Raw genomic sequence first — 14117 nt, 5'->3', positions numbered from 1 at the left:
AAATGAAATTATAAACAGATGGATCTGGAAAATACCATATATTAAATGAAGTAAGCAAGTCTTGGACAGAAAAATTACACATGGTCTCCCTTAGGATTCTAGCTTTGAATTCTTAGACTGTGATGTTATGTTTAACTTAGAGAGACTATAGAAAGGTTCCATTAGTGGAAGTGGAACCAAATACAGGCCTAAGTGGAGGGGGAGGGCAGCAGAAAGCATGTGCTATGAAAGTAGAGAGAGGGAATACTAAGGATGAAAAAATTTACTTTCATGGAGAACACAGAGAAGTAGGTGAAAAGATAATCAAAAACAATGACATAAAGAAAAAAAGCTCCACAAAGTTTATGATTGGCTATAAAATGTGTGGATATAGGTACCCCAAATGGGTGGCTAAAGTATGTCACAGAAGCCAGAGATTACTCAACAATATTCCAGTATGGTTCCTCCTCCTCCCACTCTTTCTTTAGGGATGAAACACAAGGCATGGGGGCAAGTCCTCTAGCAATGAGAACATCAAAATAGCTGTTACTTAGAATGTTCAGTGAGCATTAATATTGATAGGTACCTACTGTTTTATTTCAGAACACATTTCCCCCAGTTCTGTGGTTTCTAAGGTTCTTCCCTGATATAACTTGAGAACAAGAACATACACAGATATTTTTAATATGTGCACTCTATCATTATACATATATACAAATTAATAACATTTTAACAATATTTACCTTTTTGCATTCTTCCATTTCATGTTCAAACATTGCACTGAAAACTGGAGATCGAGCTGTAACAATAATAAGCACCATTACTTAATGCACAAATTTATTTTTAAAATATTTTATTATCCAAAGGAGAAGATACCTGCAAGCACAGACTTATGAGCTTTGAATTCTTTTCCTCTCACAAAAAAGCAGCAATCTGTAAATCTTGTGTTTTCCCAGAGATTACCTAAGTCTTCTGCTAGCCGACATTCTGGTACCTTCAAAGTGTTTGTATTAGTATATCCTGATACATTTACTGAATCCTGAACCACACTCACCTAATAAAGAAGAAAACAAGGAAAACATTTTATACAGTATTTTAAATAATCAGTTACTATGTGTACATTTAATATTTTCAACTTAAAGTATCGTGGTTAATTCAATATATTATTGATCAAAAATCCTAGTACCCTCTTAAATAAATTTAATATAAGTGAGTGAAATAGCATAGAAGCTTAAAAACAACCTAAATATTTTTTCAATAGTGACAGTGTATATAAAAGTAAATGTCTTACCAATTGATTAAAAAGTTAAATTATTACAATCACAAAATTATTTCCTAGTAGAAACTCTGCAATATCATCATCAAACTTGACAAGCTTACATTTTTATAGAGTAAATTCTGTTGTTGCTTTTCACTTATAGCTCATTGTATTAACAACTCACGGTATTATACATACAACTTGTATAGTTTTCAGAGACATACAACTATTATTATACAGAAATTGGAAATTTGGGGCTGGAGAATTGGCTCAAGAGTTAAGAGCACTGCCTTTCCCAAATGACCTAGCTTTGATTTCCAGCACTGACATGGACATTTTCAACCACTTGCAACCCCGTGGAATACAACACTGTTTTCTGGCCTCCCTTGGCAAAAGGCACTCTGTTGGTAAGGGAGACACAGATGCAACCCCCCACCACATTAATAAAATAAAACAGATATAAAAATAAAAATGGGGAACTTAATTTCAAGTTTCAAGATCAGTAGAATTGATTTAAATATTTATTAAAATTGATTTGAAACTTTTAGTTACAAGAATTCCCACAAAAGTGACTGCAATTATCAAAGTTCACAATATTTTATGGAAAGACAAAAATGAGTAAAGTACAAATGTACTTTATGTGAAATCATAAGAGTTGGGATAACTGTGACACTGTTTTTATGTAGTTCCCATTAAAGATCACTGTTTACTGAATCAAATCTTTCAACTTTCACATCATCTTTAAAAGAAAGCACTCTATAACATTATGTTGAAAATTTCATATTACAATAAATGACAACAAAAAAGAAGTACTTCAACTAGCAAAGCAAATAATTCAGAGCAAATGAACAATTTTTAAAAATTAACGTACATATGCTATTTTAGTTATGCTTTTGAGTGCTAAATATTGGGAACATTTGTCATAAAGCAATAGATAATTTAATTCGTTTCTTGAAAGTATAATTTAAAGATACACACATTAGGCTTTGGGATGGTTTAGGTGGTAAACTGCCTGCTGCTATACAAACATTAGGACCAGAATTTGATCTCTAGCTCCCATGTGAAAAAAACAATTACAGTATCAAGTGTAATCTCAACACTGAGCAGGCAGGGAAGAGATATCCAGGTGCTTATCTTTCCTTATAACAATTCTGATCAAAGGTATTTATTACAATCTTATGAGAAGGTACTATAAATATGGGGGCCAAGCTATTATGTATAAAGTCAATAATAAAGGTTCTATTTTAAGACTTCCATCATTCAAATTTCAATACCTTCAAAGAAAAAAAAATACTTCCCTGATCTTTACTTGATTGTCCCATTTTATTATATATCAGTATACCAGAAGTTAATGATGCACATGGAATGTAATAAATACTGATATAAATTAGTACTCAGGGTTTATTTAGGATTTTTTTAGTATATAATGTATTTAATTGCTTATATTAAGCATTACTCTTGAAATTTTTAGGTAGAGAACTATATCTGTTTATTAACTAACATAAATTACATAGCACATATAAAACAGTATGGTAACATTTGATTTAGGAAAAGATTTCTTAAATCCTGTGTTGTCTCTAATTCACGGTAACATAATTGTGTGTGTGTGTGTGTGTGTGTGTGTGTGTGTGTGTACGCACATGTGAAGCGAATGCATAAGTGTCATACTACCAATGTGGCAGTCAGAGGAAAACTTTAAGAAGTAAACTCTTTCCTTCTACCTGTTTCTGAGATTGAGCCGGTCTTGTTGTCAAGTTATTCCAAGCTAGACCACAAGTACATGCCACCATATCTGGCTTTTTACATGGGTTCTAGTAATCAGGCATGCGTGTGGCAAGTGATTTTACCCACTGAATCATTTCTTTGGGCCCCAAGTTAATATATTTAATGTAAAAACTTGACGGAAAACACACAATAAATAGATGACAGAGATAGACAGACATAACTAAGAATGAAAGAAAACAGACGTTATCATCATAGATGTGAAGCACAGCTGCATTCTGTGTAAACAATCATAATTAAAAAAACTTGTATTCCTCACATACCTCCCTAGTGCTAGAAAGGTAATGACACATTTCAATTCGGATGGAAATTAATGACCTAATTAAAACTGAGAAGTGATGGGTTCATTATTCTGATATCTAAAATTTGAAATGATAAAAATATTGAGAACAGGTAATGAATAACTTTATTTATGGAACCTAGAGAGAAAAATTCAGGAAGAAGGCTGAGATTTTCAATGACTTAATAAACAGGACAGTTCCCTTACTAAACTTGCCACTGATTCACCCTAAGGATATAGCATAAAACAAAGAAGAATATTTGAGCAGTATAACTGAATGTGCATGTAGCTAACAAATCTGGTTCTTCTCTTCTGTGGGACTGAAGACAATACTGGTTCTACCTTTTAAAAACTTGAACCCTCTAAAACCATCCTAAAAGCAAGATGCTACTAAAGCCACAAAGGACTACAATGCTGTGTCTCTAATCAATGACTTGCTTACTCTATACTCACTACAGAGGCAGAAACTTTTGAAAGTCCAGTTTAATGTATCTCCTAGAAGAGGTAGATGATAAGAGTTTGCGCCTTTCAATAACCATTTTACAAGTTTTGGTGATGGCAAGAGGGTAGTCACATTTTCATTTCTCATAGCTAAGAGTTCAGAAAACAAAACACATCTTCCACTTATTACCGTGTTTTAAACAGTCAAGTCAATTTGATACCTCATAAAAAGGAAAAGGTTTTATTGTTTTCTTTAAATATGTCCTTAAGAAAGAATGAAGATAGCTTTATGAAAAGCTTCTCATTTATTTTAGCTATATTTCTCTGTTTATCAAGGAATGTCATAGATCTGTAGACTATCAAGAAAATTTAAAATTTTTAAGGTTTCAAAAGATGAATGAGTCTGACCCGTGTTCCCTTTCTCTAACTCATTCTCAAGTCTCACTTGTTGCATCACTTGGAGAAAGGAAGTATGGCTGTTTACACTGTTGGAAATTCTCATCTAACTCTTGCCACGTGAGCCACTACACAGACTGCAAGACTAAGCTATGTCTTGCATAAAAACGGGTAGCACCCAGCTGCCTTACCTGTCTACAGCACCACTTGCAGTGGAGGGGGAGGTGCCAGTTCTCTAGGGAGGGCAGTGCAATGCTTCCTCCTCTTCTGCAAGCAGTGTGGAGATGCTGTAGAAGGAAGGGCATCCATGAGAGGAATGGAAGGAATGATGGAGGGCACAAAGAATGTTGCTTAAAGGTGATTTTTGCCCACCTATGCCCTAGTGTCCAAGAGATCATGTCTGGGCTGGTGAAAAGCGCATTTCAAGATCTAAAAATGGGATCTGATCATTTCCAACTTAAAACCATGTGTCATAATACATTCTATGGGTCACCAGAATTATTATTTAGCATAGAAATAACAAAATTCAAAATGCATACTTGAATAATCCTAAAATTAATTTCAGCCTTAATTCTGAATTTATTGATTGTCTAGGTTCCAGTACATACACTCGAAAAATACCTATTATCACACACTACTTCAGGTCTATAATACAGATTACTTAGATTCTTTTCTAAAGAAGGTTCATTCACTTACTCAAGATTCTCAGGTTGTTGCTTGGTTTTTCCTTAATACATTACTCAAATAATCTTTAAAGATCATTAAATTCTAAGATAACAGTTTAAAAAAACAAACATTTTTAAATTAAGGTAAACTCTAAAAATTCTGGAAGAGGCTACATTAAACGCAAAAAAAGTATAACTTCTTTTATTTTATAAATAAAATCTGTTATTTTATTATAACAGTATAAATTTTTATTTAAAATATTACTTAAATACCTCCTTATTGCAAACAAATGTTACCGTTTTTTTTCCCTTGAAATCATGAGAAACTACCCAAGTAATTGTATTTATAACAAATAAATTGTATAGTTCATATATGCAAGTATTTCTCTATGGTCTTATTTCAACTCCAAAACATCTTCAGTACGATACAATACAATGACAAGCATTTGGTAATCTTGAAAATATAATCTTTGGGTTTACTCTACAAAAATAAATCTCATGATTTCATATGACTAAGTCTACCCAATGATAAAAATGACAGAAGCAAACCCAAACCAAAAATGAAAATCAAGAGTAAATTCCAGATACAGGAAATGCTCATAATTTTCAAAATATGATGTGTTATGAATATAAATTAAGCATTTATGTTTGTCAAAATATGTGGGCATATCATTAACATCTCAGATTTGTTTTTTAGAATATTAACACCTACTTGACGATGTTAATCCAACAGCTTGAAAGACAACGTTTTCCATATGCTTTTTATTCAATCAAACTATGAGTACTAAAGTTGAATCAGATTAACCTAAGAACTGGTTTCTTATATCAGAGTTATTCAGAATGAAGAAGATATTAAATAAACACAACAAAGATAGACATATCCAGCTCATTCAATAAGAAGGATTTAGTATATAGTAGGCATAGCTATACAAACAACTAGAGACAGGATAAAAAATACAGAACATCACATTAATTTGTAAGATAATTTTAGTCAGCTTTTTATGCTGAATTTACAAAAGAATTTATGAAACATATCAATCACTTTAATTTCAAAAGTATTAACCTAGTTCGTACTCTTGCCACATCACTAAGTAAACCATGGAATTCTTTATTAATAAAAACATACCCACCTCACAGAATAACGTAAGCTTGTCGTCTGGTAAGAGACCATTGGTTTCATCAAGCAAAAAATCCCTTCTAATGAATTTTTTAAATCCCCAGTCTTTCCCCTGCACAAATCGATAAGCTCTTTGGCTTTCTGGTGGAAAACAGAAGTTTAAATAAAACAAGTATCAAAGATATATTTTTTCCTTAATGGTAAAGAAATATATATGTACAGGACATAAACAGAATATTCATTGTGATTCATTAACCATGTGTATAAATAAAGTATCTGAAAAAACGTGCCAAGGAGCATAAAACCACTTCATTGTTGCTCAAAAGTTTGGCCAGTCAATGAACTTAAATGAAGATTTCTGACTCTCTTAAGCAAAGACATCATAGCTGATAGAAGGAAAAAACATATACAAACACACACTCATTTTCTCTTTGTCTGTCTCTCTCTCTATCCATCTTTCTCTGTCTCTCACACTATCTGTTTCTGTCTCTGTCACTCTGTCTCTGTCTCTCTGTCCCTCCCCCCTCCTCCTTCTCTCCCCCCCCTCTCGCTCTCTCTCTCTCTCTCACACACACACACACACATACAAACACACACATACACACACAGAGCTTGCCTAAATGAAATAAAATCAAAACACACTAACACAGGCGTAAGTAGTCATCATCTAATTTCAAAACTCTGTTAGAATATATCTTTTCCTGTTTCTTCCCTTAAAACTAGGTGCTCTGATTCATTAAGAATTTTATTCATTTGTTTGTTTGTTTGTTTTTCTTTTTTTTAATTTAATTTTTTTATTTATTTATTAAGGATTTCTGCCTCCTCCCCGCCACCGCCTCCCCTTTTCCTCCCCCTCCCCGATCAAGTCCCTCTCCCTCATCAGCTTGAAGAGCCATCAGGGTTCCCTGACCTGTGGGAGGTCCAAGGACCGCCCACCTCCATCCAGGTTTAGTAAGTTGAGCATCCAAACTGCCTAGGCTCCCCAAAGCCAGTATGTGCAGTAGGATCAAAACCCATTGCCATTGTTCTTGAGTTCTCAGTAGTCCTCATTGTCCGCTATGTTCAGCAAGTCCAGTTTTATCCCATGTTTTATCAGACCCAGGCCAGCTGGCCTTGGTGAATTCCCGAAAGAACATCCCCATTGTCTCAGAGTGTGGGTGTATCCCTAGCGGTCCTGAGTTCCTTGCTCATGCTCCCCCTCCTTCTGCTCCTGATTTGGACCTGGTGGGAATGCAAACTTGTGCAACCACTCTAGAAAGCAGTGTGGTGGTTCCTCAGGAAATTCGGGATCAACCTACCCCTGGACCCAGCAATACCACTCTTGGGAATATACCCAAGAGAGGCCCTTTCATATAACAAAAGTATATGCTCAACTATGTTCATAGCAGCATTGTTTGTAATAGCCAAAACCTGGATAAATAAAGGACAGTGAGCTTATAATTCACGATCCTAGAGAAGCTAAATAAGAAGGTGAATCCAAAGACAAACATATAGGCATCCTCCTGAATATTAACCTTCATCAGGCGATGTTTGTATGTTTTTCAAGGCAGAGTTTCTCTGTAGCTTTGGAGCCTGTCCTGAAACTAGCTCTTGTAGACCAGGTTGGCACAGAGATCTATCTGCCTCTGCCTCTGCCTCCCGAGTGCTGGGATTAAAGACATGTGCCACCATCACCCGGCCCTCATTAAGAAATCTTTCAAGTTCTCCTGGTGAACCCATCCTATTGATTTAAATTTGCTGAATTATAGAAAACTTCAAATTGGTGAGAATGTTAAAAAGCCTCTTGCCATTCCCAAGATTCTAGAAAAATCTCATGTGAATATAGTTTCATACATAAAAGGGCAAAAGATGCTTTTAGTATAATCTGTAAAAGATTTTGATATCTAAGACGATTCAAACATCTTAGGTACTGCTCAACTGTACACTACAAAATACATAAGATTCTCATCAGAAAGTATTCATTATATAGTATTATCCATACAATCAGGCTATGACTTAAGTAAAACACTCTATTTTAAACATCACATAATATGTAAACATAAATATTAAAGTTTATGTGTAATGAAGTTATTTGGTTCTTTGATTCACAATTATTTACAACTCAGTGTGGCAGTTTACAGCCTTCCACCTCCTTTATATTGCTGTGTAGCAAGAAGGCAAGAGAGGAGAAAGTTTCTAATGACATTGACCAGGAATCCTGTTTCAGCAGCAACTATTTTTCCAAGAGACAAGTGAAATGTCATTTTAAGATACGAAGTAGTTAAAATTTAACATTATTTTAAGTACTTTTGTATGTCTACAGAAGCTAAAACTTTACAATGTGAAATGCACAATGAAATAATGGCTACAGATAAATTTTTGGACTAAGGAAATTTGAGGGAGGAAAATAATCCAAAACTTTTCTAGGTAAAGTCACTGTATGTAGATAAAGAGACTCTTTCCCCCAATTTGCCAATCACTTACCCATTGCTTTTGTTTCTTCCCTTTTAGCATTCAGAAGGGAAAATTTGAATTTTGCTCGAACCTCACTTTTTGGGCAGCTGACTAAGAGCAAATATAAGGACAAGTAGTCTTTACTTTCATCATCTAACCCCTTTGGGTTTACCCTCAGGCACCTAAAATAAAACAAGAGGTCACTTAGAGGAATTTAGTATTTGATATTAACAAAAGGACAGGAAATGCTGAAATCACCTGCAAATTAATATCCCAACAGCACTCCTGTAATAAGTCCATGTTTTTTCAATTTCTCCATTTGAATAGAAATTAATGACTAATTTAATGTAAAAATTATACTAATACCCATAGGACCAACAACAACAATGAACCCAAAGTAAGATAAATACAGTTAAAAATATAATAATAATGCTTACCATTTCATTTTATCATTTGGGCCAGAAGAAAATGTTGAACTCTTTAACACTTCACCCATTTCTTCTCGACAAAAACTGAAGTTATTAATAGTCCACATGTAGGAAAATTTCACTACTTTAACCTATAAGATCAGAAAGCCACTTTTATATGCATGACAATCTCTTGTCACAATCCAAATATGCATTCTAATCTTCTAGTGATGATGTCACACTTTGACATTTTACATAAACTTGTCATGACCAGAAAATTTATGAAACAAACATCAAATGCATTTTAAAAGGCAGGTACCTGTGTATAACACCAGCTTTCTGCAACAGGGCTAGGAGACATATCTCCAGACAGAGATGGAGTAGGTTCCATAGACATTGCCACTTTAGAAGAAGCTTAAGATTCATATATTATCCCACAAACTGGAGTAATTTAGCTACAAGGAAAAAAATAAATTTATTGATCAACCTTTGAGAAAATTAAGAGAGAGAATATATTTAAGGTTGAGAAAAATTATTATTAAAATTAGATTTGAAGGGACACATGAAGTGTTAAAATAATTTTAGAAATTTTTAATAAATTAAAACATAAACATCTGTCAACCAAAACAACTGAAATCTAAACAAGATTACTATTTATATATGACACTATTTTTCAAAATATCACAAATCAAAAATATCCATGTAACATAACATGTTATAGAAACTTAATGACATCAATGTCTGCTTCTGCTTCATCTTCTGCCATTAACTTCCTGAAGTCCAAAGGGCCATGAGCAAGTTATCACAGTAAGTGCTTGTCATCCCCATTCTTACCAAAGAACAGACTCTACAACAGCCTGCAGAGAATTCCAACAACCTGGCTGTGTGCTAAGACTGTATCTCTCTCACAATGTTTCCTTCAGAGGTGTACTGAATCATGTACTTCCCTTCTAGTTATCTGTTCCTGTACCAAATCAGTTTGGATGCACAATCATCCATCTATCTGAATGTAGTTGAACAGCATTTGTTTGAGATGCTCTTCTTTCTCCAATGTGTACTTTTGAAATCTGTGCCAAAATTCAGTTGGTTGTAGTCGTATAGGAGAACTTTAACACCCTAAAGCAATATATTTCATTATTGTTGGACTGTGTTCTCATCTTCAGTACTCTAACTTTCCATTCGCCTCCAACTCTGATTGTCATTGTTGATGTTGTTGAATATACTGTACTGTGTAAGAGCTAAGAACTGATAAAGAGACCACATTAATCCTATGGAGGGATATACCTTCAAGGAGACAAATCCTTCAATAAAAACAGACATAAATTTCTCTAAAACTATTGAACACTAATGCGAGAAGAGAAAATGAAGATTGAAGTAAGTCACTTGAAAGACTGAGAAAGAAATAAAGCTATAAAAGATAAACTAGCAAATAAAACTGGGAATGAAGAAGCCCTTTAAAACTCTGCAACAGAGATATGAAGCAGAAGCCAGGAATCAATGTGCATACCTGGAGACCTAGGCAGAGAGCAGTACAGAAGCACAGCCTGCTTTACATGGCAAATTCCAATCTCCTGTCTCAAAACTAAAACAAAAAAAACAGAAGGAAGAAAAGGAGAAAAGGGAGAAGCCGTGAGAGGGTAGTGGTGATGATAATAGAGCATGAGGCAAGAAAACTGCAGAAAAGGAGAGAACAATCGGAGGAATGGAGGAGAACGGAAGGTGAGGACACGGAAGAAGAACCATTTGAGGGGTAGTATGAAAATCACATGAAGTAGAATCTTCCTAAAATACATATATAAAGGCAATCTAAATGAAATTGCCAAATGATGGGAAAACAAGAGTCCCAACAGGTAATCTCATTATCAAACAAATCTTCCAGGACTAGAATTGGGTTACATCTAATTAAGTTGTTGGCCAAAGGGAATCTCCAACAACTCAGGCAGTTGCCAAGACTATAGGCTTCTCTTTACAAACTGTCAGTAAGGCCTCACTGCTGAAGACAACATCTACAGAATGCATTGAGCAGAAGGAAGCTGAGCTGGTATATACATAGAGCCTTCTCCCCATGTTCTAGTGGCTTTGGTACAGAAAACACTCTGTACACTACCAAAAGAGAAACATAAGCACCAAACCAGCCACAAACTCTTTGCTCAACAATGTCTTCACAGATGGAACCTATAGGTGACACCTGCTTGGGTAAACAAAAGCCAGAGGTAGACTAGGAACCTAGGGTAAAACAAAATACTACTGGCTTAAAAAAAGGGGGGGTTCTAATAATATTCTGCTGTATTCATAGATCACCGCCTTGTTCAGTTGACATCAGAGAAGCTTCCTTCTACAGCAGATGAGAAGGAATACAAAGGCCACCCTTCCCCATCACACACACTCCTGCAGCAAGACATTACACACAGGATGGAAGACCTGGGAACATTCAGCCTTCCAAAGAAGGAGGTATTCATCAAATCCCTCCCTCAGAGCTCAGGGAACCCCTCAGAAGAGGAGGCAGAAAGAGTGTTAGAGCCAGAGGGGATGATGGATGCTAAGAAAACAAGGTCCTGTAAATCAACATACGCAAAGCTCATATGAACTCACAGAAACTGAAACAGTATACACAGGGCCTGCACAGGCCTGTACCAGATCTGCAGCATACACATTATGGATCCAATTTAGTGTTTTCACGTGATTCGTGACTGCAAACGAGTAGGTCTCAGACTCTTGTGCTCCTTTTTTTCTGTTGGTTTGTCATGTCCAATTCAAATATGATGTTTTTATCTTATCCTTGTTATTCTGCTGGCTGGTTTTATGTCACCTTGACACAAATTAGAATTACTGGAGAGGAGGTAGCCTCAACTGAGGAAATGTGCCAAAAACATCAGCCTGTAGGCAGGCCTGGAGGGTAGTGACAGAGGGCCTAGCCCATCATAGCTGGTACTTCCTTGCATAGGTGGTACTGGGTGTGTAAGAAACCCAGCTAAGCAATTCAGTGGAAGAGAGACAGTAAGCAGCACACCACCTCCATGGCCTCTGCATCAGCCCTGCCTCCAGGATCCTTCCCTGTTTGAGTTCTTGTCCTAATTTCCTTCAGTGATCAACAGTAATGGTGAAGTGCAAATCAAATAAACCCTTTCATCCCCAACTTGCTTTTTGGTCATAGTGTTCCATCACAGTAGAAATAGAAACTTAGATGGTTATATTTTATCATTTTCTCTTAGAAGCCTGTTCTTTCCTGAGGAATGACAGAAAAGGAGGTGGATCTGGATAGGAATGAAGGTGGGAAATAACTGGGAGAAGGGGGGGTAAATTGTAATCAAGATATACTGTGTAAAAAAAATCTATTTTCAATAAAATGGAAAAAATTAAGGAAAAAAAATTAATAAGTGTCCCCAAAGTAACAGGCAATTTGCAGAGACTAAAGGTTTTATTTAATTGAGAACTTAATACACAGGCACTGCATTTGCATCTTTCCTGCTCCTCCAGATCTATGATCACAGAAATCAAAGTCTAAAGTCTCTCTCTCTCTCTCTCTCTCTCTCTCTCTCTCTCTCTCTCTCTCTCTCTCACACACACACACACACACACACACACAAAACGATTTAATTATATGATGCAAAAATTAACAGAATAGAAGGAAGAACAGAACATTCTGTACTAATAGATGAACATATCATTACGCAGAAGAACAAGTAATAAGATCACTTTAACACGAGTATAGAAGAATCTGATCTAGCAGTCATTTCAGTCGTTAACAGCTGAAATCCACAAAACAACTCAATAGATTTTAAGACTAAGGTCATATAAAGCATTCCCTCTTATTAAGAGTCAAACTAGAAATTTATATCAAGTGAAATCCATAAATATGTGAAATTAAACAATAAATGGAAAAAATTCAAAAGACATACATTGAGACAAGAGAAAAAAAGAGCAACATAAATATACCATAGCTTAGGCCATGAGGTGACAGCTGTGCTCAGTTAAGAAAGCAGCTGAACACATGCATTTAAAAAGTCTTAAGACCACTCCACACCAGGGACACTCCACCTTGCCCATATATCATAAAGACATATAGAGGCTGCCTGAATGCCCCTTGCCAGCCCTCTTCCATTCAGGTTACCCCTAATCCCCACAATAACTCGCCAGGAACTTCCAACTACTCTCCTTTCCTTTGGGACTCCCCATTTCTCAGCCTGCCCCCAGAAGGCACTCTCCAGGCAAGGCTGAAGAAACCCAGTCAACTCTCTCACAACTTAACAGAGCCTAGGCAGCTGCCTGAGATCCTCAGTTGCCGTATCCAGCCTTGAGTTCAGGAACACTTGTTCCAGGTGACTTGATCATTTCAGAGAGCACCAGACTATAGCTAACAAACAGATAAGCCATAGCCTGCAATATCAGGTCAATGGGGAACATAGACATCTCAACCTCGCTATGAATCTTCCCATGAACACTAGAAACAACGTGTTGAAAGTGATCTGAAAAACAAAGAAAAATTTAACAACAAATGCACAAATCTAAACACATAAAAAACATGAAAAACAAAATATCTAATTCAAAAAGGGAAATCCTATAATAGTCCATATCAAAAATAACCTGGGAAAACTCCCAGACACAGAATTCAAAGGAATAATTGTAAATATTGTTAAACACCTCAAAGAACACAAAGACAGAAGAGTGAAATAAGGAGGTCAATCCAAAATAGGATAACAGACTTTGAGTCTATGAAGAAAACCCAAGCTTTAATAAAACTTGAAATGAAAAATTCAGTAAGTCAATTAAAAAACCCCAGTGGAAAGCCTCACCAACAGAATTGATCACATTAAAAATAGAAAGTCAGGGACGGTAGATGAAGCAGAGGAATTGGAACACCTGGTAAACTTCAAGGGAAAGTTTGAAAACAAACACATGAACAAAACATGGAAATGTAATAACAACCATGAATAAACCTACCCCTGACTTATGGTGAAGAACACCATAGGGAAAACACACAGAATATCTTCAGGAAAACATAAGAGAAAAAATGCCAAACTAATAAAAAAGAGTGCCCAACCAAAGAGACCTACAGAATAGCAAACAGACAAAAAAATAATAATACTCCACCATGTATTACAGTAAAAATATTAACAATACATACTAGAGAAGGGATATTGCAGGCTACAAATGAAAAATATCCAAGTCAAAAAACCCAGAATAGCCAAAACAATCTTATACAATAAAGGTTTGTCTGGAGGTATTACCATCCCTGACTTCAAACTCTATTACAGAGCTACAGTAGTGAAAACAGCTTGGTATTGGCATAAAAACAGAGAAGTCGACCAATGGAATCGAATAGAAGACCCTGACTTTAACCCACAAACCTATGAACACC

The 14117-nt window shown here is 35.6% G+C and overlaps 1 protein-coding gene across 3 annotated transcripts in view; it reads right to left on the bottom strand.

Annotated features, from left to right (window-relative positions):
* Spopl (speckle type BTB/POZ protein like) overlaps positions 1–14117 on the bottom strand; it is a 55906-nt gene that overhangs the window by 15696 nt on the left and 26093 nt on the right. The window contains exons 2-8 of one of the 3 annotated variants that reach the window (XM_005346377.3): positions 9078–9213; positions 8789–8910; positions 8382–8533; positions 5932–6059; positions 4328–4423; positions 856–1033; positions 723–778 (exon numbers count right to left, since the gene is read on the bottom strand). In XM_005346377.3, coding sequence (XP_005346434.1) covers positions 723–778; positions 856–1033; positions 4328–4423; positions 5932–6059; positions 8382–8533; positions 8789–8910; positions 9078–9155 — 810 coding nt within the window. In that variant the 5' untranslated portion in view covers positions 9156–9213. Of the gene's footprint in view, positions 1–722; positions 779–855; positions 1034–4327; positions 4424–5927; positions 6060–8381; positions 8534–8788; positions 8911–9077; positions 9214–14117 lie in introns of those variants that run through there. The other 2 variants (XM_026778595.1, XM_013346037.1) reach the window with 2 other exon arrangements.

This window comes from Microtus ochrogaster, chromosome 4 (genome assembly GCF_000317375.1).
Source record: "Microtus ochrogaster isolate Prairie Vole_2 chromosome 4, MicOch1.0, whole genome shotgun sequence".
Lineage (NCBI taxonomy): Eukaryota > Metazoa > Chordata > Mammalia > Rodentia > Cricetidae > Microtus > Microtus ochrogaster.
Note: the sequence above shows the minus strand (reverse complement) of the source record. Positions and strands in the feature narration are given on the sequence as shown.